General features: G+C 38.9%; 2 protein-coding genes across 4 annotated transcripts in view; one reads left to right on the top strand and one right to left on the bottom strand.

The window, feature by feature from the left end:
• Nucleotides 1-26,233, top strand: part of LOC121917417 (protein IMPACT-like) — a 98,397-nt gene that overhangs the window by 4,700 nt on the left and 67,464 nt on the right. The gene's annotated exons all lie outside the window — the stretch shown is intronic.
• The window catches only part of LOC121917415 (oxysterol-binding protein-related protein 1-like), a 102,487-nt gene that overhangs the window by 44,126 nt on the left and 32,128 nt on the right, over nt 1-26,233 (bottom strand). For all 3 annotated transcript variants that reach the window (XM_042443358.1, XM_042443361.1, XM_042443359.1), the window contains exons 6-15: nt 24,431-24,516; nt 23,904-24,048; nt 23,170-23,237; nt 23,044-23,088; nt 20,648-20,721; nt 20,492-20,555; nt 18,836-18,934; nt 17,349-17,474; nt 8,605-8,686; nt 5,302-5,408 (exon numbers count right to left, since the gene is read on the bottom strand). In XM_042443358.1, coding sequence (XP_042299292.1) covers nt 5,302-5,408; nt 8,605-8,686; nt 17,349-17,474; nt 18,836-18,934; nt 20,492-20,555; nt 20,648-20,721; nt 23,044-23,088; nt 23,170-23,237; nt 23,904-24,048; nt 24,431-24,516 — 896 coding nt within the window. The remainder of the gene's footprint in view (nt 1-5,301; nt 5,409-8,604; nt 8,687-17,348; nt 17,475-18,835; nt 18,935-20,491; nt 20,556-20,647; nt 20,722-23,043; nt 23,089-23,169; nt 23,238-23,903; nt 24,049-24,430; nt 24,517-26,233) is intronic.

Below are 26,233 nucleotides of genomic sequence, written 5' to 3'. Positions count from 1 at the left end.
GTTGATGGCTCAATGCTATGGACCTTTGGGATTTGGAGTTTGTGGTGGCACCAGAGCTCTCTGATAGAGAAGGCAAAATATCTTGCAAAACTACAGTCCCCAGAATCCCATAGCGTTGAGTCATAGGCAGTTAAAGTGGTGTTGAGCTGGAGTATTTCTGCAGTGCGGATGCAGCCAACGCCACCGGAGGGAAGGCACACAGAAAAGAAAGAGGCATCCCCTGGCTGCTACACCAGTTTAAAAACTTCATTAGGCTCAGGCCTGGACCACTAATATGGTATTAAATCACAGTTCCTTCACCTTGCAGCTCAATTTTATCAGTTTTATTTGGAATAAATTCGCATTACATTTAGGAGGACTTACTTATCGATAGGTGAGTTCAGGGTTGCAGCCTAAATTAGCTAGATGTCAGTGAACCACAGTCACAGAATATTTACATTTTGGTCTGTGTTTTTATATTTTATAAATTACAAATGGTCAATAAGATTTCTTTTTTCTTTTAAAAGATGCCACCAACAGTGAGCTCAGTTCAACAGTAAGAGATTTTTCCACCTGTCAGGTAATGTGTGTGCATTTAGGAACTGGCTTAATTCAGTGAACTTTGAGAAATTCGCTTTCTTTAAACAAACTCCGAAGCTCTTTAATGAAAGAGAATAAACCTGGGGGGTAAGGCCCCTGTGCATTCAATATACACATTGGATATGGTAGATTAGGTACAAAGGATCCTAAGCTGTTTATGATTTCTGACACCAGCATGACAAGATGTTCTAACCACAAAGGAGGACAAGGCACCATAAAATGTAAGACATTCAAGAAAAATAGAGGATATTACAAAATAAAAGCCAAAAACACTAATATAAATATAAATTCATGCTTCTCAGTCATGCTCAATAAGGAGGACATACTGGAATTCCTCCTGGACAGAAGACTGAAATGTAGGGCATGTCCTGAAAAAGGAGGACATCTGGTCGCCCTGTGGTCAGTGTTGCACTTCAATGCACACAGTTCTTAGAAGCATAGTGCAAGACTTTAAGCAGGAGCACTTTTTTTCTAAGTGTCTTTTTGGTGACAGAAACACTTAAGCATCAATAGACATATTCCCATACATGAGTGGCTGGAACTAAGGACAGCGTTTAATATTGTGAATTTGAGATGATGGCAGATCCAGAATAAATCAAGAAGAAAATGTTTAATTGGAAAGTAGATGTGCATGCATGGAAATGGTGCTAGATGACATAGAACTGAGAAAAGCCACAGAGTACAAAGGCATGACTACAGTTAAATCACTTCTCCCATTTCCAAAACATTGATCATATTTTACAGTTGAGGGATTTTAAGATAAACAATTATGGACTAATCTTAGCCTCAGGGGAAGGCAATGGCAAACCTCCTCTGAACAAATCTTGCCAAGAAATCCCTATGATAAGGTCCACAATAAGTCAGAAATGACTTTGAAGGCACACAGCACACAAACCCAAAGTCAATAAAGCCACAATGTGAAATTTCAAAATTAAGACAGTGCATCTATGCATGTGCAAAGTATTTTTCTCACCTCTGACCAAATGCAATCTCACCACAAAATTAGGCAGCAGGTCTTTAAAAAACATCTCCTACACAGATCAAGGCCTCAATACATAATTTCTCACCAAACACCTACTCCCCCTGCCTGCTTCCTCCAGAAGCTATCCTCAGCTTCATTGCCAGAGAATACAGTACAGACATTCTGTTCCTCTCTGCTGTCTCATTTTCCCATTTATGCTCCTTCTCCTTTACTTGCCATCACAAAAGATTCTCCTCATTTTTACTTTCTCCAGGTCATGACTTAATTTTGACAAATACAGTCAACCCTCCATACAGATTTTTTTTATCCATGGATTCAAACATCCACAGCTTGAAAATATTCAAAAATAATATAAATTCCAAAAGCAAACCTTGATTTTTCCCATTTTAGACAATAGACACCATATTGGGGATCCATGCAGGCTCCTGGAACCAATCCCCAGTGTATATCAGGGGCCCACTGTACTTAAACTTTTGACCATACCATTTTTAATACAAGTGCAACCTCTTGGCAGTATATGTACAGTGACTTTTCATTTTGACAGCTGTAATCTACCACCTCTCCACATACTCAGAATTAAGAAACATGTTTCTTCTGAGAACATTTTCACTAAAAACTTATGAGTTTGAGTGACAGACAAAACTTTCCTTTGTTTTTTCCTTTCCTTTCACATCCATCTTTCCCCAGTATAGTTTATAACTGAAGGGTGTGGGTAGCATGCTGAACAAATGCCTTTTTGAGGTTCAGTGTGTGGGATGTATTTTAAAATAAATGAATGGCCAACTTTAAAAAAGTGCTGAAACAGAAGACTACCCAACACATAGCAAAAGCTGTCCAAAAGAGCTTTAAATTTTTTTTAGAGTGTGGACAAGAGCCAGAGTTGTACAGTGGTTGGAGTATGACTGGAGGCCAGAGTTCAAATCCGCACTCAGCCATGGAAACCCACTGGGTGAGTCACCCAGGGTCATCCAGAACTCTCAGCCTTAGAAGTAGGCAAAAGCAAACCCTCTCCGAACAAATCTTGTCAAGAAATCCCATGACAGAGTCACCTTGGGGGGGTCACTATAACTCAGAAACAAATTTGAAAGCAAACAACAAGGGAGCAGACAGAATAATGCAGATAAGATGGGAGATCATTTCACAGCCATAGGGCAAATGTGTGGTGTAAGTGTAGTGGGTAGAGTTTTAAACCAGGACAGAAGATACCAGAAGCCCTTTCATAGTACACAGTTATAGTGGTGATTCCACTTTAGCTGTCATAGCAACATCCAGTGAAATGCTGGATTTTGCCATAGGGGGTATTTGAAGACAGAAAACTCTAGTGCCTCAGTCCTACAAACCCTAGGACTCCACAGGATGCTACCATGCTATTTAACATGGAGTATGGCATTGTAGAAATAACCCAGTCTGACACCTCTTTAACTGCCATGGCTCGATGCTATGGAATTCTGGGAATTGTAGTATGTGTATTAAGTAGCAGCTCTGCCGTAATTTGTTAAAGCACACTTTTACACACAACACACTTATAGAATAAGCTTTGCTTTCATCAAAAGGAAGTAAATAATCAGAATCTGCTGTTTCTATTTTTCCTTTGTTTAACTTTTATGTCTGGTAAAGGGGCTTGCATCACAATTTGCATCTTTCTATATCCTATTATAATCTACCCCAGTCCCACAACTGTGTTTGTTGTTAGTTGCCCTCGAGTCGACCTCAACTCATGACCCTGTGGTTAAGACATCTCCAAGAATTCCTATCCTCCGCTTTGCCCAGGTCCTGCATATCCTTGCCCATAACTTGCCTATCCATCTTGTCTGTGGTCTTCCTCTTTTTCTTCTACGCTCTATCTTTCCTAGCATTATTGGGTTTTTTTAGTGATCCATGCCTTCTCATTATGTGGCTAAAGTCTTAACTTGATCATCTTTGCTTCCAAGGAGAGGTCTGGTCTGATCTGTGACAAAGGATCTATAGGATGAAGCAAAAGAAAATGATGCCAAAGAACTTAACAAAATTCCACCAGGCGTAGTACATGCTCTGGTAATCTCTCATCTTGATTTCTGTAATGCACTCTACATGGGGCTACCCTTGTACCAAGTTCAGAAGCTTCAACTAGTGCAAAATGCGGCAGCCAGGTTGGTCTTCGAGACTTGACCATATAACACCTATCTTGAAAGATCTACACTGGCTCCCAATTAGCTTCCGGGAACAGTACAAGGTGTTGGTTATCACCTTTAAAGTCCTACATGGCTTGGGCCCGGGTTACTTACGGGAACGCATCTCCCTATACAATCCGACCCGCACTCTTAGAACAATTGGGAAGTACTTGTTAGAGATATCAGCATCCAGACAAGTTTCCACTTCCCAAAGAACTTTCAGTATAGCTGCCCCTAGACTATGGAACGAACTCCCAGAGGAGATTCACCTTGTCACATCTTTGGAAATTTTCAAGAAGGCAGTAAAGACAGAGCTCTTTCGCCACGCATACCCTCCTGACCTCCTATGAAGACCATTGGAACGAAATGAGAGCATCTGACCCTGCGATTGACTGATAATGTTTGATGTCTTACATTTGATGTTTTATGTTTTTAGCTGTGGTTTTAATTGAGCGGTAACTAATGTTGGAATACTGTTAACTGTTTTTTAACTTTGTTGTGATCCCGCCTCAATCCATTGGGAGAGGCGGGAAGATATAAATAAAAACAATTATTATTATTATTATTATTATTATTATTATTATAGCAGGATTAGACTCAAAGGAAGGAGGCATGAGAGTTGGAGGAAGAAATATCAACAATTTAACACCATACCACTAGCAGAAAATAGCAAAGACTTGGAACAATTACTGAAGAAAGCCAAGAATGAAGTGCAAAAGCAAGTTTGCAGTTGAACATTAAGAAAACATACCTTTACATACCTTTAAAGCAGATGAAGACACTGAATTAGTTCAAGATGTTCCATACCTTAGCTCAGTCATTAATCAGAATGGTGACTGCAGTCAAGAAATCAGGAGAAGACTAAGTCTTGGAAGGGAAGTTATGAAGAAACTAGACAAGATCCCGAAGTATGAAGATATATCATTGAATACAGTGCACCCGCACCATACGCGGGCACACTACATGCAGCTTTCAGCTCATGCGGAAGCCCCATGACAATTAAAGAAATAGCACGCACACACTCTATTGTTTGCAATGGGGCATGAGCATACACGGATTTCACTTTACGTGGGGGGATCCGGAATGGCTCCCCATGTAAGGGAAGGGCCCGCTGTACAAAAGTTAGGATTGTCCATGCCTTCATATTTCCCATTTCTATGTATAAGCATCAAAGCTGGACAGTGAAGAAAGCGGATGAGAAGAAAATCAATTCATTTGAAATGTGGTGCTGGAGAATTCTGTGAATACAGTGGACTACTAAAAAGATCAATAAATGGATTCTGGAAAAAATCAAGCCTGAACTCTTCCTAGAAGCCAAGATGACTAAACTGAGACTATCCTATTTTTGACATATCATAAGATGAAAGGACTCACTAGAAAAGACAATAATGCTTGGTAAGGTAGAAAAAAGTAGGAAAAGAGGAAGACAACATTCCAGGTGGATAGCCTCAACCAGGAAAGATACATCTCTGAGTCTCCAAGACCTAAGCAGGGCTGTTGATGATGGAGTGACCTGAAGGTCTCTCATTCATGGGGTGCCATAAGTCAAAGTCAACTTGATGGCATTTAACAACAAATACGAATACCTACCCCTTCTTGTTTAGAGAAGAGTTTGAGACAGTTACTAAGGGCTTCACAAGTTTCTCTTGAAGTTTCAGATACTTCTTCACCTTTCTTGAGAAATGAAGCTGGTACTCCTTTTAAAAAATGAAAAGCACAAGTGTATCTGTTACTAATTTTCTCCACTAAATAGTTAAACTGTTTCACAGATGTAAAACCCATATGTAAAACTGGTTTTATCCACGATACTTCTAAAATATCACCGAGGATGTGTTTGATACCTGCGACACGAGAAAAAGAGATTCCTAATTTAATGAGGCTACTCCATGTATATGATATGGGCATGCATCAGGTAAAGTTTCTGACAATGAAGCTCATTTTTACGAAGCTTTTCTACATCCTGCACCACTCCTTGTCTTTCTTGTCCTCTCTCAAGATGATTTTTTTTAGTAGTATCAGTTTTGGGAGGATGTTGAAGGTGGGTTAGAGAAATGCAGACCTTCAGTCTTACAGCAGCAATACAATAAGAGCTTAACTGCCCAACTGTCATCTTCTGGCCTGGGAAGGAGTGAAAGGACAGGTCCAACACTATTGGCCCTGAAGAGGAAGAGCCCTCCCCTTCCTCCTTTCAACTGTCATCTTCTGGCCTTAGAGGGAGCGAAAGGACAGGCCCAACGCCATCAGGCCTGGCCTCGATTAAGAAAAAGAGCCCTCCCTCCAGTCCATCTGCCTTGGTCCAGGCCTCAGAGGGAGAGAAGAATGCTGGACCTGATCCCCTCCCCCCCTCACCATTCCCTTCTCCTTTTGTGTCGTGTCTTTTAGATTGTAAGCCTGAGGGCAGGGAACCGTCTATTATCCCCTCTGTTGTAAGCTGCCTGGATTCCCAGTGATTGGGCAGCATATAAATAAATCCTATTATTATTATTATTATTATTATTATTATTATTACAGTGGGGAAGAGCATGATTTGCCTCTAGCTGATCCTAGTGTAGCCATAAAGTCTGCCTACAACAGGCATGATAAGTAGCAGCTCCCTCCAGAATCCCTTAGAGTGAATGGGTGACTAACATAAATAAATAAATAAATAAATAAGTAAATGGAAAAAGAAAAAGAAAAAAAGAAGCAGAAGCAGCAAAGAATCTGTGGAGTGTGTTGGCCTGCATACCGGGTGCCCTCAAAATGGCTTATTCCTCCCTGCCTACAAAGTAAGGAGTGGGACAGACCACAGTCAGGATGTTCCCCCCCCCTCCACAAGGAAACAAGCCTACCTGATTACCTACTCCTGGCACATTAAAAAAACAAACACATAGATATATTTGGCTAACTGGAATAGAGACTGGTGAAAAATTGAACCTGATGAAAGGGGGAAAAAACCCTGGATACATTTTGGAAGAAACCTCCAAGCGGTCTCTAGACAATTTTACTTATGCAAGGCTTACTTGACCTGGGTATTTCATTTTACTTGTGCATATTGTTAATTTTGGGATAATAAGTTTTCTGGACTATGTTGAACTGTTCTCCCCCCACCCCCTATGGTGCACAAACCTATCCCTATTCTTTCCATGTTATTCTTGTCTTCAGTACCAAATGTTCCGTTAAAGAAGTCATGCCCATGAGTATCTCTACTTTGTTAAAACGTGGTAACAGACACCTGCATAGAGTTCTATTATCTGTCAGTCTAAACTGGGCAAAGGTGGCTGCCATCTGCTGAGAAATGATCAAACCATTTCAAGACAATGCTGCTGACAGAACCCCTAACTAAACCACAGGAGTCCTGTTGGTGAGATTAAAATAGGGAAAACCCAAAATAGTTTAATTCAGCCTTCTCAACCTCCATACCTTTGGGGAACTCTTGAAATATGGTAATTTTCAGGTCTCAGAGAACCCCTGTATAAATATTATTTTACCTACAGCTAAAAAAAAAGTCCCCTCCATTACAGCCTATTGTAGAACTCTTAGTGACCTCATATGGAACCATAGAGTTCCAGAGAACCATTGTTGAGAAATCTTGGTTTACTTTTATTACACAAGGCTACATCTGCACTGCAGAAATAATGCAGTTTGACATCTCTTTAACTGCCATGGTTCAATGCTATGGAATCCTGGGATTTGTAGTTTGTTCTGGTACCAGAGCTCTCTGACAGAAGCTAAACATTTCACAAAACTACAAATCCCAGAATTCCATAACAATGAACCATGGCAGTTAAAGCAGTGTCAAACTGCATTATTTCTGCAATACAGATGAAGCCACAAAACTTATTAACTGCATGGGGCACTGTACAATCCCAGGTTTGTGCCTTTGAAACAGTACTAAATGAACTACTGTACAATATTCTAGAAAAGACTATCAACAGTTTCAATAGGGATCTGTCTGTCAACATGGTATCTCAAAATCCATTTCAAAACCAAGGTTTCCCCAGACACACCTTGATTAGGATGCTAGGTCTGTAAATCAGATGGTTATGACAGGCAAGCATATTTAATATGGTTAACTTTCATTCATTTGCAAATGTTGCACAAAAGTCTTAAGAAGACCATAAAAATTGGAAGTGAACATCGCAGAGCTATAGGCAAGTTAAAGCAGGTAAATTTTTACTACTTTTGTACGATGGAATACAGTACTATTCTAAGAGCAGTACAAGGGGTACGGGGCCTAAATCCAGTTGTTATTTCAAACCTACTGATTCAATAAAACTTACACAATTGTTGGGTAACTGAGTTCCCAATGGGCCTGCTCAAGTAAGATCTATTGTATGTAGACCCTGGTACAGTATTTTGGGAAGTGGAGTCTTGATTGATACAATCTACAAGGTTTCTGCCCTGTCTTTACTTCCTATAATATATTAGATACAGTGTTGATCAGTAAAGTTTTATCACAGTAAAGCACACAGTGGTTATGAAATTCTTGACACTTTTGCTGCTACAATTCACAAAGCTAATATATTCATATTTTCATGCTAATATTGTCAATTCTGCCCTTTCCCCATCTTTGCCTTAGCTGTAGCAACTAAGTGGCATTTAATTTGAATTTTTGCCTAAGGTTAAATTGCAATAAAATGTACTGGTTTTACTACACAGAACTACTGGAATTCTGAAGAATAAAACATAAAGAGATATTTTATTCTTCAGCATCCCAGTAGTTACATGTAGTGTAACCAGTACATTTTATTGCAATGTAGCTAACTCTGGTAAGCAGAGTAGAGAAATTTAGGCAAAATAGAAGCGCACTTGCATATACTGGGAAATGTTAAATGTAGGTTTATTTGTTTATTTAGCCTATTGGAATAATAAATCTCCAAAGCATATTTCAAAGCATGATTTTTAATAAGTTACCTTGAGTTGTGTCATGTGACTTAATCATGGAGAGGAAACCAGAAATCTCTTTATCTAGTCTTTGCTGGCATGACTGTGCAATCTGGAATAAAAATTAAATTAAATTAAAAAGCTATTTAGCATGCTATGCAAAATGCTGCACCTTTAGGATTCATTTTTTTTAATTGTGTAGATTTTTCCAGCTGAAGACAAGTTCTTATTTAAGAGGTCCTTCATTGTAATAAAATTTAGTACCAAGAACAGGTAAGCCATGAGAAATTTGTAATTTAATTTTCCTTGTCTTTATAGTTTTTTGTTTTTTAAAAAAAATCAGTTATGGGGCAACTGTGTTTCCCAATGGGGTAAGCAGCAGCTTTAGGGTTTAAATCAAAATTAGGAGAGTTCCTTCCCTCATTCCACTGTCCTGTTCCCAGCTAAACCTCCAGCTTGGTTGTTTATTTAAACCAGTGGTAGACACCTATTAGAAATTAAGGGGTTACACACTGGGTGGACCATATTCTCCCTGTCACTTCCCTACCGACAACACAAAACTTTCTTTAAAAAGCTGATCTGTAACTCAGTTTCTCCAGTGCCTCTTGGGGGGTTGTGGGGCAATTTCACCAAATCCTGGGAACTCTTAGACTATTTTAGGCCCAGGAAAAGCCTTTTTTCAACAGGAAGTGACCTGAAGGCTAATTTCTAGACCACCTCTTATTACAGAAGACGTTTCTCCTGGGCCCCAGCAGGAGTTGTTTGGCATTTTGGAGCAATTTCCCTCCCACCAAAATTATTTACAAATATTTGAGGGGAGGAATATGATAGGGAGCCTGGAGAAACAAAACCAAACAGGCTCCTGGTTTAAAAAGTCAGGTGATCAGTTCATGTATTTCTGATCTTTTATTATTTGGGCCCTCTCTACATACAAAAACACAAGCAGTGTACATTATAAATCAATATCTGTAAGAGAAATTTTGCAATGTTTCAAAATAAAGGTCTATATGGTTTTATTTGTAAAAGGCTAATACATAAATATATACAAAAGCTGTGGTAACTGCAATTTTTATTTTGGATAGCCTATGTTTTGCTACAATGCTCCTGCTTTGCCTCTTCTTTTCTTCTTTTTTTTTTTCATGGCCCTTTAAAGCTTTTTCTGGTCCCAAAGAGCTAAAGCAGGTGAAGGGACTTTTTAGTTCACTTGCTCAGAAATATATGAAGGCTTTCCAATTTCTTTTCCAATTTTAAAACCTGTATACCATTTTGGATGTATTATTAGTTGACAGAAGAAAGATGTTATATCCTATATCTTTTGAGTCATATGTGCTTCTAGTAGTTCAATGAAGTATCACTTCATACACTTACCTGGGGAGCAAATCCCAATGGATTCAATTTTCAAGTAGGCATAATTAGAACTGCATTGTTATTAGTTAACACATTAAGCCTAATGTTGTCATTGTGATCACCCACAACCATTTTAAAATAAAAGCTGTTGTATTTTCCATTTTCACATTTATTTATTCTCTTGAAAATCATTTCACACTGAGAAAATAAAAAAGACAGATGACATTAATTTCTGAAAGAAAATTTCTGCTGCCAAAAGCATCTTCTAGTTTTGACAGGAACAATAGTTTTGAGGTGACCCAGCTAATAGTCTAGTTTCAGAGCATGAATTTTTTAGGCTCTAGTGAAGCAAGATACACTCAGCAGTGTTAAACACAAGTGGCCATGAAATAAGCAATATGCTGGATTCAGGTGACAAGTCAACTATACTGATGAGATAAATATTAAAAGTATTAAAGCATATTTTATTTGGTGTACCCTTCTCTTAGTTATCTGAACTGAGCTTGTGAGTAAGGCAGGCCTCATGAAATAGCAGCTTTTCTTATTTATCAAAGACTATTTTCCAGCACCATTTTATTCATGGCAACATCAATTCACCATCACTTATGGTCATCTTCACCTCGTCATCCTAGATAGGGTGGCCGTCCAGATGTTATTAGACTGCACCTCCCCACATTCTTCACCATCGACTATACTGGCTAAGGCTGCTGGATCTTGAAGTCCAAGAACATCTGGAGGGATGCTTGATTCCTGCATTTTAGCAAGCACGGCATATACAACAGTCTATAGCTGACAGGTATCCTCTCTCCAGCTAATCAAAAATAAAGCAAAACAAAAACCCGTGTGACTTGACAGGAAGCAGAAAAATAGGTGCCATTTGTTTGTCCTCTGGAGCCTTGCTCTGGGTTCAATGTAATTTTCTCTCATTGTAATCTCTGCATGAAAACAGTGCCCAACATTTTTGTTTCATTCCCCCCCCCCCTTCTGAAACCTGTTTCAGCCTTGCTAGTGAAGAAATGAAAAAATCCAACTGACAGTTGACAAAACAAGAAGACAAAATACTCATAGTTTCAAGTTAAAACATATGGTAATCTTTGTTAGTATGTAGTTGACTGAGCTCATAGATGAAATTGGAATTACAAGGGGAGGGAACACTGATGAAAATTTTCCTGGTTTTAAAAATCCTCATTTTCCTCTTGATATGAGTTTCTATCTAATCTCCTGTAACAGGTTTTTGTTTTTTGCTCCCAGATTTACCATTTGTTTTACAAAGCAAGTACAGTGTGCCCACGTCATACATGGGCGCGCTTTATGCAGATTTGAGATTACGCGCGCAAGCCGCGGGGCGTGCGCAGGGCGGCGCGTCCCATTCAACTGAATGGGTGCGTGCACCCATTGCGCCGCCGCACACGAGCCCCATTGTTTCCAATGGGGCTTGAGCATAGGAGGAATTCGCGTTACGCAGAGGGGTCCGGAACGGATCCCCCGCGTAAGGAGAGGGCTGACTGTATACCTTAATATAAAACAATTCTTAGAATCTAGAAAAAATACAGAATTGAGTTCTGAATGATCCAACTACTCCTAGGATTAAAGTAATAGGGAGGGTTATACCAGGATGGGAATTATCCAGCAGTCAGAGGTCTTCATTAACCCTTCATTGGTGTAATATGCCCAAGTAACTCTGAAATACCCTATTTTACAGTTTTCTTGACAAGATTTATTCTGAAGAGATTTGACACCACTGTCTTTCTATTAAGCTGAGAATGTGTGACTTGCCCTAGGTGGCTTTCCTAGCTGAGTAAGGATTTGAACCCTGGTCTTCCAGAATCCAAAACTCAGACCAACTTAGCTTTGTTTTTTAGAATTTACTGCAGGGTAGCTATATTTATTTGTTTGCAGTAAAAAGAAATAGATAATCTTGAGACACCTTAAAGAGGAACAAATTTGTTATGGTATAAACAGAATCAGTACATGAACTGTTATCTCAAGCTCAGGGAAGATGGGGGGAGATATGGTGGGGGGAGGTGAGAAAGAAAAGAAATGTATGAAGTACAGACAGTGGCAATCATGTTCCTTGGCACAGACTGTTCAGAATACAACTGGTACCAATAGGAAATATTCTGCCATTGCATAATACATGGAATGTCTTGTCTTTTTCTTCCTCTTCTTTTTAAAAAAGCCTTTAATCTGATTCAAGAGAGGAGACATTCTAAATGTAACAAGTGTGCTCCCTCTCCTGGGTAAAAGCAGTAAAACACTTAAATACTGTATAATTTCCCCCCACCTTCTTTCTGTTCTACTAAATGCAAAATATAACTGTGTGTTAAAAAAAAAATAAGTGTCAAACAGCAGTTGTCAAAATAATACCTGTTTACTAGCTGTATAAAGTAAGCTGCTCTATTTCCCTTTCTTCAAAATCTTAGAAGCTCAATTAAGTCAGTAAGTTCAAATGATTTTAGGTCAGTAAGTAATGCTTTGTTTGGTTTTGGACAGAAAAGTTCATGTTCTCTTATTGAGTTAATGTAAGGGCTTGTAAGGAAACTCAAGTTTCATATAAGCTATTTCTCCACAGTAGCCGATTCTAGAAGCTATAAAAAGCTGTAACACACACAAAAAAATCTGATGTATTTCCTATTTTTGTTTTGTTGTTAAGTGCCTTTGCGTCGATCTCAACCCATGCTGTCCTCTACTGCTCTGCCCAACTCCTGCAAACTCATATTCATGGTCTCTTTAATAAAGTCCATCCATCTAGCATGTGACCGTCCTCTCTTTCTACTTCCTTCTATCTTTCCTAACTTTATTGCTTTTTCCAACGATTCATGCCTTCTCATGATGTGTCCGACGTACGACAGTCTAAGTTTTGTCATCTTGGCTTCTAGGGATATTACTGGCTTGATCTGCTCCAGGACCCATTGGTTTGTCCTTTTAGCTGTCTATGGAATCCTCAGCACTCTTCTCCAGCACCACATCTCAAATGAGTTGATTTTCCTCATATCTTCTTTCTTAACTGTCCAACTCTCACATCCATAACATGGTAATAGGGAATATAATGGCTTCTATGATTCTAACTGTGAAGACACACCCAACTAAAGGTGGTGGCAGGTTTGGGTGTGCAACGCCGGTACCCTGGTGAGATCAAACTCTTCTACCCCAAAAGGCTCAGAAGTTGAATGTAAAGTTCAAATAAGGGGGAAGTTTAATTTAAAGAACAAAAATAAAGAGTTTTCTCCTCCTCGGCTCTAAATAACTTGAAATAAAAGATACTTTACATACTTTCAGCAATCTTCAGGGTGTCATCTTTCTGGGTCTGATCTTGGTTTGGTCTCCTCTCTCAATGGAGCTGGTGCAGGGTCTTTCAGCTCCTGAATTCTTTGTCTTGAAGTAGGTAACTAATTTCTGGTAACTGATTTGGCTAACTTGTTCTTGGTAACTGATTCAGCTAACGTGTAAGAAATGCCCTTTCCGGCTGTCTGGGCCTGTTTGCCACCAAAAGACAGCTCTCTGCCTGCTCACAGCAAAGAATGCTCCAAACTAAAAAGCCTCTAGCTAAAGCAGAGCATGCTGGGAAAGGGCAAACCAAACCTGGAAAAATGCAGGGGATCCTACGGATCCTCCCACAACTAATACAATGAATTTTCCTACACTAAAATATTCTATGGCCTGAACCAACACGAAAGAAAATGCAGGGGGAGATTCAAATAGTCCTGGCAGGACATCACACTAACCTTTGTGCTGAGTTGTATGTCTTTGCATTTTAGGATTTTTTTCTAGTTCTTTCATAGCTACCCTCCCCATTCTTAATCTTCTTCTGATTTCCTGGCTGAGGTCCCCGTTCTGGTCAGTGTTTGATCCCAGATATGAGAAGTCTTTTACTATTTCGATTTCCTCATTGTCTAGTTTGAATGTGTGTAAGTTCTCTGTGGTCATTATTTTTGTTTTCTTTATGTTCAACAGTAAGCCTGCATTTGCACTTTCTTCTTTGATCTTTCTTAGTAGTTGTTCCAAGTCTGTGAGGTTCTCTGCTAGTATTATGGCGTCACCAACATATCTCAGATTATTGATATTTCTTCCTCCTATTTTCACTCCATGTTCAAGCCTACTTTCTTTACAATGTGTTCTGCATATAAGTTGAACAGGTAGGGTGATAGGATACAGCCTTGTGCGATCCCTTTGCCAATTGGGAACCATTCTGTTTTTCCGTGTTCTGTTCTGACAGTAACCTCTTCTCTTGAGTACAGATTCTCATTAGGACTATCAGATGTTGGCATTCCCTTGTCTTTAAGAGTATTCCTTAGCCTTTCATGATCTATGCAGTCAAAGGCTTTGCTATAGTCTATAAACCAAATGTTGGTTTTCTTTTGGAACTCCCTGCTGTGCAACGTTAACCATCGTAAATTTGTGATGTGATCCCTAGTGCCTCTTCCTTTCCTGAACCCTGCTTGTGCCTCTGGGATTTCTCTCACCATGTATGGTTGGAGTCTATGTTGTAGAACTTTTGAGGATAATTTTGCTTGCATACGAGATTACTGCTAGCGTCCTATAGTTGCCACAGTCTCTTGTATCCCCTTTTTTTGTGGATGGGGATGTATATTGATCTTTTCCAATCTGTTGGTCATAAGTTTTCCACATCTATTGACATATGTTGGTTAGCACTAGAGTTGACTCTGTCAATGTGGATTGAAACATTTCTATTAGAATATCATCTGGAGACTTGTTTTTTGCCATTTCTTTTATTGCAGCGTCCACCTCAGTTTTTAGAATCTGTGGTTCATATTCATATAGATCTTCATTCCATGTGTCCTTCATGTTGTCATCTCTTTTATGTAATTTTTCTGTGTATTGCATCCAATGTCTTTTTATTCCTCCCAGTCTTGAATTGTTTGTTATTTTTATTGTCATAGAGCATCCCGGTCCTTGGTTTGACTTTTCATTTGATTTCTTGAATCTTGTGGAATAAGTCTCTTGTTCTTCCCTTTTTGTTGTCATCTTCTATTTCTCTGCATTGGTCATTGTAGTAATTTTCCTTATCTTTGCGCACTAATTGTTGTGCTGTTGCATTCATGGTTTTTAGTTTATTCCTATCTCCTTTTTGTTTTGTTTCTCTTCTTTCTTTTACTGCTTGTAGCATTTTATATGTCATCCATGGATTCTTCACTTTCTTTTCATCTGTTGGAAGTGTCTTTGTGCATTCCGCTTTTATTATGTCCCTGGCTTCAAACCAAAGCTCTATTATACTTAGTACTGCAAATCTGTTTCTTATATTGCCAATAAATTGTGTGGAAATGTTGTTTAAATCATATTTTGGTATGATGACTGGTTTTGTTCTCTTCTTGAGTTTTACTTTTATTTTAGATATGAGTAATTTGTGATCTGTGCCACAATCAGTATCTGGTCTAGTCTTGGCCACCAGTATGGAACTTCACCATCTTTTACTTCCAATTATATAATCTATTTGGTTTTTGTGTTGGCCATTTGGTGATGTCCATATGTATAATCTTTTCTCTGGTTGTATGAAAAATATGTTTGCAATGAAAGGGTTATTGGCTTCACATCTATCAGACACTCACCTGCTTCATTTCTCTTGTCTAATCCAAATGTGCCTATTGTTTTTGATTCTTCTTTGCTTCCAGTTTTGGTGTTCCAGTCTCCAGTGATCTGCTTGACATCTTGTTCTGGTGTGTTGTCAATTTCTTCCTGTACTCCTTCATAGAACCTATCAATTTCTTTCTGTTCTGCCTCAGTGGTTGGTGCATACACTTGAATTATAGTGGTATTCATGGAGCCTTATTGAGATGATTTGGTCTGATTTTGCATTGTATCCTCTGACTGCTTTTGCAACATCTTTTCTTATTATGAAAGCCACTCCATTTGTCTTTTCATTCCCTGAGTAGAACACTGTGTGATTGTCTGATTCAAAGTGGCCCATTACTGTCCATTTTAACTCACTCTCCCCCAGTATTGCTATGTTCATGCATTCCATTTCCATTTTTATATCCCACGTCCCTATTTTGTGTGTGATGTTACTTCTGATGGGATTTGTCTTTCTGAGCGTGTTTACTACTTGCTTCATCATTTTTGACTGCTCTTAGCTGTTCTTGCAAGTGTGTTTTCCTTTAGTTTTTATCTATCTCTCTGTTAGTGCATTTGTCCTGCTTGTGAAACACTTTCAATGTCTCATCACAGGGTTTACTAGGTGATGGGATTACACAAAGAGGGCCACCTACACCTCCCTGTGTACAGCACTAACAGGTCTTAGCTATGATGTCACTGCTGTTCTTTCACTTTTGTATACCATGTTTCTAAACAGTGCCATGGAATGACATAGAAATGTGAAGATATTTTAAGGGAGTTCTATGAAAACAGTACATTAAAACTGTTGTTAAAAGCTAGATCAAGACAATAACTAATGAAAAACCAATGGGGAGGTTGTAGACATGTACTTGTTAGGGCAGTGGACACCCTCCAAGTTTACCTGTCTTCTAGACATGTGTACAAATTAGAGCACATTTGCAGCCTCAGGTTTGTCAGCTCTTCCATCCCTTTTTATTCTTCAAACGACTGTGAGGACATCAGAAGCTCTTGCTTCCATGTTAACTAACTTCACATTAGCATTATGTTCAAGTCTGGAAAAACTGATAGTGGCTAGCTGGACCATGCTTTATATTATTCTATTGATCTGGAATTAAAATTAGCAATAGTCCAGAGTCTGGAATGTTCAATGAAAAATAAACAGAAAGTTTCTGATCTTGAAACTGCACCTGAGCAGAAGAGTGGCAGGGGGAGTTGAAAAACTTGTAATTCTTATAACCCTATAACAATAAACCCAGCCTCAGGCCCTAAAGGAATGTCAAGGGAAGCAACTCCAGAATGTGGGAGCTACTATTGAGAATCTCTTCCCATATTTCTCTGGGAGAGTATGCTTAGCAGTTATTTAAGGATCATAGTCATTGCCCTTCAGAAACTTCAGACCTCTAAGAGAAAATATCCAGCATTCTAGAGCAATATCCAGAAGATTATAAGAAGATCAATGCATTAATTTACTAACACTAAAAAAGCAAGCTGCATCACCACAAAACATTGGTTTGGATGTAATATTAAACATGGTTGGTGTAATCAAATTATGGTTTGCTTATACTTCAAAACCCAGCCAAGTTAACTAACCATGATTTGTCTGAGAGAAAAAATGAAACCACAGTTTGAACTGATTTGTGAGTATGCATTACCTGGTTTAACATTACATCCAAAAAAAGTTCCTCACTCTGTAATAGGGGTTGGGAATTATGTAGCTTTCCAGGTAATACTGGACTATAACTCCCAGCGTTCCTCACCACTGACTATGCTATCTAGCACTTTCGGAAGTTGCTTTTCAACATCTGGAAGGCCACATGATTCCTACCCTTAGTTTATGAGAAACAGAAGCTTCTTACTTTTAGTGAGTCCTGTAACTCAGCAACTGATACTGTGTCATCTTCTTCCTCATCATCACTCAGTTGTTCTTGAGTACAGTAATGTGTGCTGTATGCTGAATGGTCTTCTATTGCCTGTACCCAGTTCTGAGAGAAGAAAATAGACTTTGCTAACATTTATTTATTCATTGTATTTATATTCTACTTTTCTCACAAATGGGATTCAAACTGGCTTAAATGTTAAAATTAAAATAAAGCAGTTGAAAACAATGTGAAGTACAAATATTAAAATATTATTCTGTTAAAACACTATTTTAAAACATTAAAAATTAAAACAATTAAAACATTTAAAATACACAATGCATATTAAAACAGCACAACTAGTTATACATCACTTTGCACTGAAGGCTTGTTTAAATAAAAAGATCTTTGTCAAGCAGAGAAACGACAACAGAGATTGAGCAGTCTGAACCTCCTTCAGGAGCCTGGGAGAAGCCACTGAGAAGGCTCTCTTCCACGTCCCCACCAACTGAACCCAGGAGTATGATGGGATGGAAAGAAAGCCCTCTCCTGAAGATTACAGGCAAGCTCATGTGGGGAGATAGGGTTTTTTAGGTGATGTTTAACATCAATACACACCAGGGATGCTAGCTATTCTGTTTTGGTTTTTAACTAGAACCCCAAGGCCCACCAATCTAGGCTAGAGTCAATTATCTACTGCACCTCTTGCACCATACCCTGGGGTGACCATATACATAAAGTTACATTTGAGTTAGTACACACCAGGGATTCCAACAGCTTAAATTTTAAAATCTCCATTGTTCAACAACTGGGAGTTTGAGATCCTTGCCAATCTACCACAAATCACCTAGAGATCTATCAGTACATTATGATGTACTCTCTAGCCTCAGAGGATAAATCTTGGTTGTCAACATCAACTAAGAGGAAGTGCAAGAAGTTAGCTAGTAATAGATGAACTGTAGTGATGAGACTAGGACTGTTCAGGAATGGCATTTTTTTTTAAAGAGCAGATCTTGAGATAACTTCTCATTTAAGACCAACAGGTCATGTGGCAAGCAGATAATAAGGCATTTCTTAATTAAAATGTATGGGTCATCAGCATTATACAAATGAATATATTCAAGAGTGGAAGACTTTTTTTCATTTGTTTTTGTAATACCTTCAAGCCATCTTCTAGAAAAGGATGCTTTGATCTTGCTGCACAAATGGACGTGTGGAGGAAGTTACAAGGAAGTTAAGATTATTTGAAGGAAGAGTTTCAGACAGCATTAGAAGACTAAATTAATTACTGTTTCAAGTTGCTCATGATGCAAAAGGAAAGGAAAAAGTGCATAGTGTTGTTCATCATAGCAATTCTACTGAAATATCTTTCTTCTAATATACAATCATATTAACTACAAAATTTCAACCCCTAGGAAATGTCACCCGTCTAAGCATTTCATTCCAGCTCCAATCCATGCATTTAATCCACAGGGAGTAACACGCACCTCTCTTGACTGTTGTTGATTGGTCTTGGGAACTTTAAAACTGTAAACTGTATTATCAAAGCACTTGATAGAGAAGAGACAGCCATCTGAACCTTTAACCTTCAAGAGAAAGTAGAGTGATGAGGTATGCCTGTTGAGCATACAAATCAGATCAGCAAAAGTGACTGGATTAGGCTCATCATATTACTATGTTCCCCAGCTGGCCTGGATTTTGGATCCTGTTAATGGTAGTACTGTCACTTTATAATTTTTGTATTGTATTTTATTATGGTTTTATTAAATACTTATTTGCATATGACTGAAAATGTTGTGATTCATATGTAGAAATAAATGAACAAATTTTGTGTATGTATTAAATTACTACTGTCCAGCAGAAGGTGAGTGACAAAACTGCAAACCAAAATGAATTTTGCAAAAACAAAACAGAGTTTGAATTTTATTACCCACTTAAAGTGTATCTACTTATCCATATTAGAAACTGCTCTGTGGTACAAACAGCATTTTAATGTCAGCTGGGACATTTAATTTCCAAATGTGTATTCTAAACTACAAAGCCAGCTCTAGAAACCCAGGTTGCACTATTAAATAATATCACAAGAACAATCTTCTTAATTTTGCATACTGTGGAGGCCACAGCACTTAATACACAAAACCAAGTTTACAGTCCACATTTTACTACAGATTTTGAAATTATTGTTTCTCCCTTTGATTCAGCCTCAACTTTATGCAACTACATTCCAAGATGTATCTGACTAAGAATTCTTGGATCCCTACATGTAGTCAAGGCGTGCAGCCAGCTGCTAGTTCCAATGAGAGCAGATCCATTAAATCAATGGAACTTATGTATTTGTCGACTTACCATGTCCGCTGTGTAAGTAAAAGCTGAAATGTGTATTTGTGCATCAGTTTGTTACTAAGGACAAGACTTGTTATAAAACTACAAAGTGTAGAACTCAGAAGATAAATCCTAAAGAAAGGAAGGCACTGGGAACATAAAGCCTCAGTGTGCCAAGTACAAGAGCTGTTTACAATAACAAAAGAAAAAGATCACCATAATCTACACAGAGATCTGTACTCAAAGAGTATCCCCAGCACTCCTCAACATATAAAACAAGGATAAGAGTCATACAGCCTCTCAGATATTGTTGGACTTCATCTCTCAACAGTCCTAATCAGCACAGAAAATAGTGAAGGAACTAGAACTTGCAGGCCAACAACATCTAAAACAGTGGTTCCCAACCTTTCTAATGCCGCAACCCTTTAATACAGTTCCTCATGTTGTGGCGACCCCCAACCATACAATTATTTTCATTGCTACATGCAAATATGTGTTTTCCGATGGTCTTAGGCGACCCTTGTGAAAGGGTCATTCGACCCCCAAAGGGGTCCCGACCCACAGGTTGGGAACCACTGATCTAAAAGGTCTCATGGTCTCACACAGCATATATATTGCTCTTTTTATTATAAAGTTCCAGGCGTTTCACCAATAAAAATCAGAATATAGAAAACCTGAATAACATGCAGAGGTTATGACAAAAAATCATTTTGCTCTAGGTAAGTAATGTATGCGCTTGTATCAAGGAACCCACATTTAAACCTGAAAACACTAGATCATTCTTGCTTCCCTATAAAACAGATATTTCTAAGTTTGCTTACTGTGCAAATGGCTTGTGTTAAGTGTTTGCATCCTTGGCGGCGATTACTGTTGCCAATATCAGCCCTTCCAAAATAAAATAAAAGGGAGAAAGAGCAGTTAATCATTATAATAATCAATATTCTAGTCCCTGGACTGAAGTTTAATTTCACACTTACTGTTTTTGGTACCAGGAGAGAACTCCATGTTCCAGTACTACCCAATATGGTTTCCAACCAAAGAAACGTGAACTCTTAAAAAAAGAAGAAAGAAATTCAGCTTCAACAACTAATGTTTATGAATTATAGCAAATAGCAAGAAGCATTGCTGAACAATGTGATAAACAGTGCATTTTAATTGGGTTAATTTCTCTTCTAACTTGCAAATTTTGAAGTTACTTCTTTGGCATTTGGTCTCAAGTCACATAAAACAAAAGTACTGCCTTTTGCAGAGTTTAACTGTCTTAGAGATCAAAAGATGAATTTTTAGAGACTGTGTTATCATCAAAAAGGAGTGGAACCAAGGGGAAAAACAGACCACCCCGATTCAGTAGTGTCCCGCCACCCCTTTCAGCATCGAATTGGGGCTGCGGCAACCGCACACTGCGGCCCTGATCCGGCGCTTTGCCGCATCGATAAGAAACGGCAAAATGCTGCTCCTTTTAGAGCTGGCAAAAGGGGCCTTTGCCGCGGCACTTTCCGGTGCTCCTTTTGGCATGTGTCATTTGAACGCTGTGCCAAAGGAGCATCACGATCCCACCCAACATGTGGCCAGTCGGCGTGGGGGTGTGTGTCATGCAGTTGCCACGCCCCCACTTCATCCTGATGCTGGCATTTCTAGCCGGTCTGTTTTGCCCCTAAGTGATCTTGACAGCAAGTTTTTTTAAAACACAAAAAGTCAATATGTACTCTATATCATGATGATCAAGTTACACTATATACAATACACTATTCACTCATAATATGGGAATCAAACATCGCCTTGATCTTTCACTCATCCACAGAAATATAAGAAAATAGATTCTATTTGTACAGTATGAAGAGCCACCTGATGGGAAGAGCTTTTTGGCTGTGGAATGAGCTGCATTGGAGGGTGCTAGACTCTCCTTCTTCGGAGGTCTTTAAACAATGGTTAGATAGACATGTTTCTGCAGTGCTTTAGTTCTATATTTGTATATGGTAGGGACTTGGGACTAATGGCCCTCATGGTCCCTTCCAGATCCAAGATTCTATGACCTCCTATCTCCATATCAGTTTAGCAGCACATACAACTAGTCTGAATGGAGATGTCAGAGAGGGTAAGAGCCGGTGTGGTGTCGTGGTTTGAGAAAAATCCCACGACAGGGTTGTTTTAGGGTCACCATCAAGTTAGAAATGACTTGAAGGCACCCACCAAAATCAAGTCAGAGAGGATGACATGTATTAGCTCTCAAAACTAAAACATGCCACTGTAAGACCTTGCCCTACTCTCAAAGGAGGGACTGGTGCCTGGGAAGGATGATCTGGCCCTGGAAGCATAGAATGCTTAAGAGGTCAGCTGCCTGACAGATCCATTGTCACCTTATACAACTTTTGAAGGTTCATGGCCAGTGTCACAATTTGTATTTTTCTGAGGCCTATTACATTATGACCCCACTTCCACAGGTATGTGCTTAAATATCTGAAGTTTGTGTATTATTTGTACCTCATCAATGCATCTGAAGAAGTGGACTGAAATCCAGAGGTTCATGTTAAAACAAGTCAAAAGTCTTCCTAGTGCCACTATATTCCTCCCCCTCCTCCCCCCCTTTTTTAGAAGCAAACATTACTCATTTGGAGCTTTCCATGGTGCTGCAATTACTGATCTGCCCAGTCCCATCATGCCCTGTAGCCCCTTTGTCAAGATCAGCCTACTCAGATAAAATATATATACAGTCAGCCCTTGATATTTGTGGCTTTGGCATTCGTGAATTTGGTTATTTGTGAGTTTTCAAGGGCTCTCCTGGCCCCTCCCATGCCCCTGACAGTTGGCTAGAGCTGACCCAGACATCAGAGGGAAGTGGATGGGGCTCGTGTGCTTATTTACAAATTTTCCACATTTGTGGGGGTCTTATTCCCCTAAACCTGCCAAATGTGGAGATCCAAACGGCTATTTAACATGATTTCTTATGGAATATTCTTTGTGGTAAAGCTTTGAGTTTAGTTCCATCACCATTTGGATCTACAGGGGATTCCAATCTTGCATCTAATATAAATAAGATATGAGGAAAGATCAACGAAACCTGCATTTTATGAAAAAGTTTTATGCGTTCAGAGGTAAACAAGTCCAAAGTCTAACTCCGTCAAACAGGGCAAACTGGAGATTTTGTTGCACCCCACTTGCCTTTATTATCCCAATGAAAAATAGAAAACAGATGAGCCATACTGAGAAAGGAAAAGCCTTAATGGGAGATAAGAATTTGTACTGGAGAAAGGGGACATGTTGAATTCTGGTGTGCTAGTAAGAGGACATCTGTGGTTGTTCCAAGGTGTTGCGACAGGATAACAAACACAAAACAACAGCAGCATGAAAACAAAACAGGGGGGAAGCTGGGTACCTTCCAAAGTAGTCCTTCAAATCGTTTCAAAGGTTTGCTGATCATCTGCAAAAAACAGAACTGAGACGTTAAACACAAGTCTATCTACATTAATAGTACTGTTAATAAATATAGTGGTGTTCCTACCTTCCCAATGACTCCTCCAAGTATTTGCTTCATGTCTGCACCCTGGGCTAAAGCAAGGGGTGTCTGACCTGTTCAAGAGAACAGACAGATTTGCTTCATCAAATCTGACTCAAAATCAGTAAGCTGACATCAACAACAGCAATGACACATGCATTTCACACTTACATCTGGTGATTTAAGGAAAGCAAAGGTTATTGCCTGGGCTTGAGGCATTCAGACAATTTCCCTTAGACTATTTTGATCCAAAATTCTTTCTTTCTTTCTTTCTTTCTTTCTTTCTTTCTTTCATTCATTCATTTATTTATTTCCCGCTCTTTTCCCAGGACTGGGACTCAGAGCGGCTAAATTTACTTACTAAATTAGGCTCAGTTTTGAATGTTAAAAAGATGGAAGCCCTTCCACTATTACTTTTATAGAAGGTAAGCAATAGCATTACTTTCAGCAAGATCAGAAAGCAATTGGCAGAATAGTTGAGCATATGGGCTTTGTAAGAACTACAATAGGATTACTGGGTACTTATCTGCAGCAGCATCTGGCAGTTATTTACTGGCAATTTAAATCCAGATTAAAATTCTGTAATACAAGGCCAATTTACACATTTTTGACAGTGTTCAAGGACAGAAACATAGACAAAACTGCATTTAAAAAAATGAATTGTTTACAGTTCACACATTCCCTTAGCCTTTCAGATGAAAGGAATGTTTGATCTCATTAAATGAAACAGTGTCACATACCACTTTTGTTCTTTAGTTTAGAGTCCGCGCCACACTTTAGAAGCTTCAAAGCACAGTGCTTGTGGGCACGGTACGCTGCACAATGTAATGGTGTATTTCCCATCTGATCAGTGCAATTGATGTCAGGAGGATTTGACCTGTTTAACTAGAGAGAGTTATACAAACATGCATCTGAGCAAGTAGACCAAGTCTACAAAAGCTTATGCTACAACTTCTTCTACACAGTTAGTCTCAAAGGTGCTAAAAGATCCCTTTGCATAATGATATTCCAGACTAATACAGCTATGTTTCTGAATATTTCAAACTAACATGGCTATGTTTCTGAATTATACAAACTGTATAATTCTATTGTGTTTTTAAGCAAGAATCATATCCAGAGCACCTGGCTCACTCTATTACCTTGGATCTGGCTCCTTCATGATTCCCATCTCCTTTGAGATGCAACTAATTTTAGTCTTCAGAAACTAATATTTGGCAATTACATTCATGACCCTGAATTATAAAATAAATGATAACATCATGCATACCAATGCAGTGAGTTTTCCAGCCTCGCCTTCTCGTGCAGCTCCTAGGAGGAGTTCCTCAAGTTTTCTTTCTTGAGTCCTTTCCACAGCTAAATATAAAGAATAAATTGAAATAACATCCTTGTACAGGAAAGTTTATTTTATTGTTTGATTGCAATGACAAAATGAACCATTTTTGCAGATGTCCTTTCTCACACTCAGCTGTAGGTAACAGATTTAATATTTCCTATTCTTAAGGCCTCTTAACCTCTAGAACAATCTGGGCCAAGGCTAGCTCAGTCGAGAGCATCTGTTTTGCATACATAGAGCTCTTTTGATTCAGTCCCCAGTGTTACCAGTTAAGAAAGACCCAGTCAGCACAGCTTTGGGAATCTTATGCAGAAGCTGCACTGCATCTTTGGCTATCTGGACAGACAACCTGAATTTGCTTTTCTCTTGTGTCCAGATAAGGGTCAAAGAAACAGGCTCAGCACAAGCCATCTGTCTTTACAACCACATATTATATAGCATGCATCATCCATAAAGTGCAGCTTGAAATACTTTAATATGAATGTTAAATGTGTGTCATTAGTATCTGTTATTGCATACAGAGAAAGACAGTAACAAATCCCAACATGATCAATGATGTTACAGAGAACTGGAAATCCAAAGTACATGGAAATGCAGAACTGAGCAATTGCTACTATCATTAGTTTTTTGTGGGTTTTTCAGGCTATGTAGCCATGTTCTAGAAGAGTTTCTTCCTGACGTTTCATCAGCATCTGTGGCTGGCATCTTAGGAAAATGCTTGCCTGGAAAGGAGTTGGGTATGTATATACTGTGTGACCTGGAAAGGCAGGAGTTACTTGCATGTGTATTGTTCTGTTGCTAATGGCAGGCCTCAGGGTGGGAGGGTCTGCAAAAGAGGATTAGTATCTGCTTGATTAGTGCTCATTGTCTGCTGGGAAACCCCTGACCCTGGGAGATTTCTCATTTGCATTTGTTGAGTCTTCCTCTTGCTATTTTTCAGGACTGGTAGCCAAACTTTGTTTACTTTAAGGGTTTCCTCTTTCCTGTTGAAATTGTCCAGGTGTTTAAACAAGTGTATCCAGATCAGGCCAAAAACTCTATTTAGCTTAACCTACTCTCTTGACCAGTAGCTTCTAGGAATCACAGAGACATTAGGCAGGAAAGCTACAACTACTCTCTACTGTCTCTCCCTGCAAGACTGGTAATCAAGAGGAAAATGGAGGCTCAGTTTAGCTTTCAACGGACTTTACTGCTCTGAATGTGACCAATCCCCGCTTTTAATGCCATCTAAGCCATTACAGCCTATAATATAGACACAAATGTCATAATTCTGTCCCAGTAGCATGAAGTAGCATTTAAAGAAAGGACTTTGGTTGATGGATTTTTATTGCTGCTCTTATAGAAGCTAAGCAGCATCAGGCCTGAAAGTAACTTGGAAGAAAGATCTCAAGGAAATACCAAAGAAAGGCAATGGTAAGCCATCTCTGACTATTTATTGCCTTAAAAAAACTTATGAAATTCTTGGGGTTGCTGCAAGTCAACAGGAGACTTGAAGGCCCATATTACTACTACTCTAATGTTTTGGTTTTGCTGCTCTGTTTCTCCTTTTAATTACCTTTTTAATGTTTATTAGCTCTAAATTTCATTTTGCTGATTTCTGTCTATAGTATTTCTTTTTCTGTTAATTGTGCGGAACTGTTTGGAAAGATGAGATACAATGCTTTTAAATGAATACTTTTATGCTTTTCACTCATTTTTAATAGCTAAAGACAAGTTAACAGGGCCAATGCGATTTTA

This window comes from Sceloporus undulatus, unplaced genomic scaffold (genome assembly GCF_019175285.1).
Source record: "Sceloporus undulatus isolate JIND9_A2432 ecotype Alabama unplaced genomic scaffold, SceUnd_v1.1 scaffold_17, whole genome shotgun sequence".
NCBI lineage: Eukaryota > Metazoa > Chordata > Lepidosauria > Squamata > Phrynosomatidae > Sceloporus > Sceloporus undulatus.
Note: the sequence above shows the minus strand (reverse complement) of the source record. Positions and strands in the feature narration are given on the sequence as shown.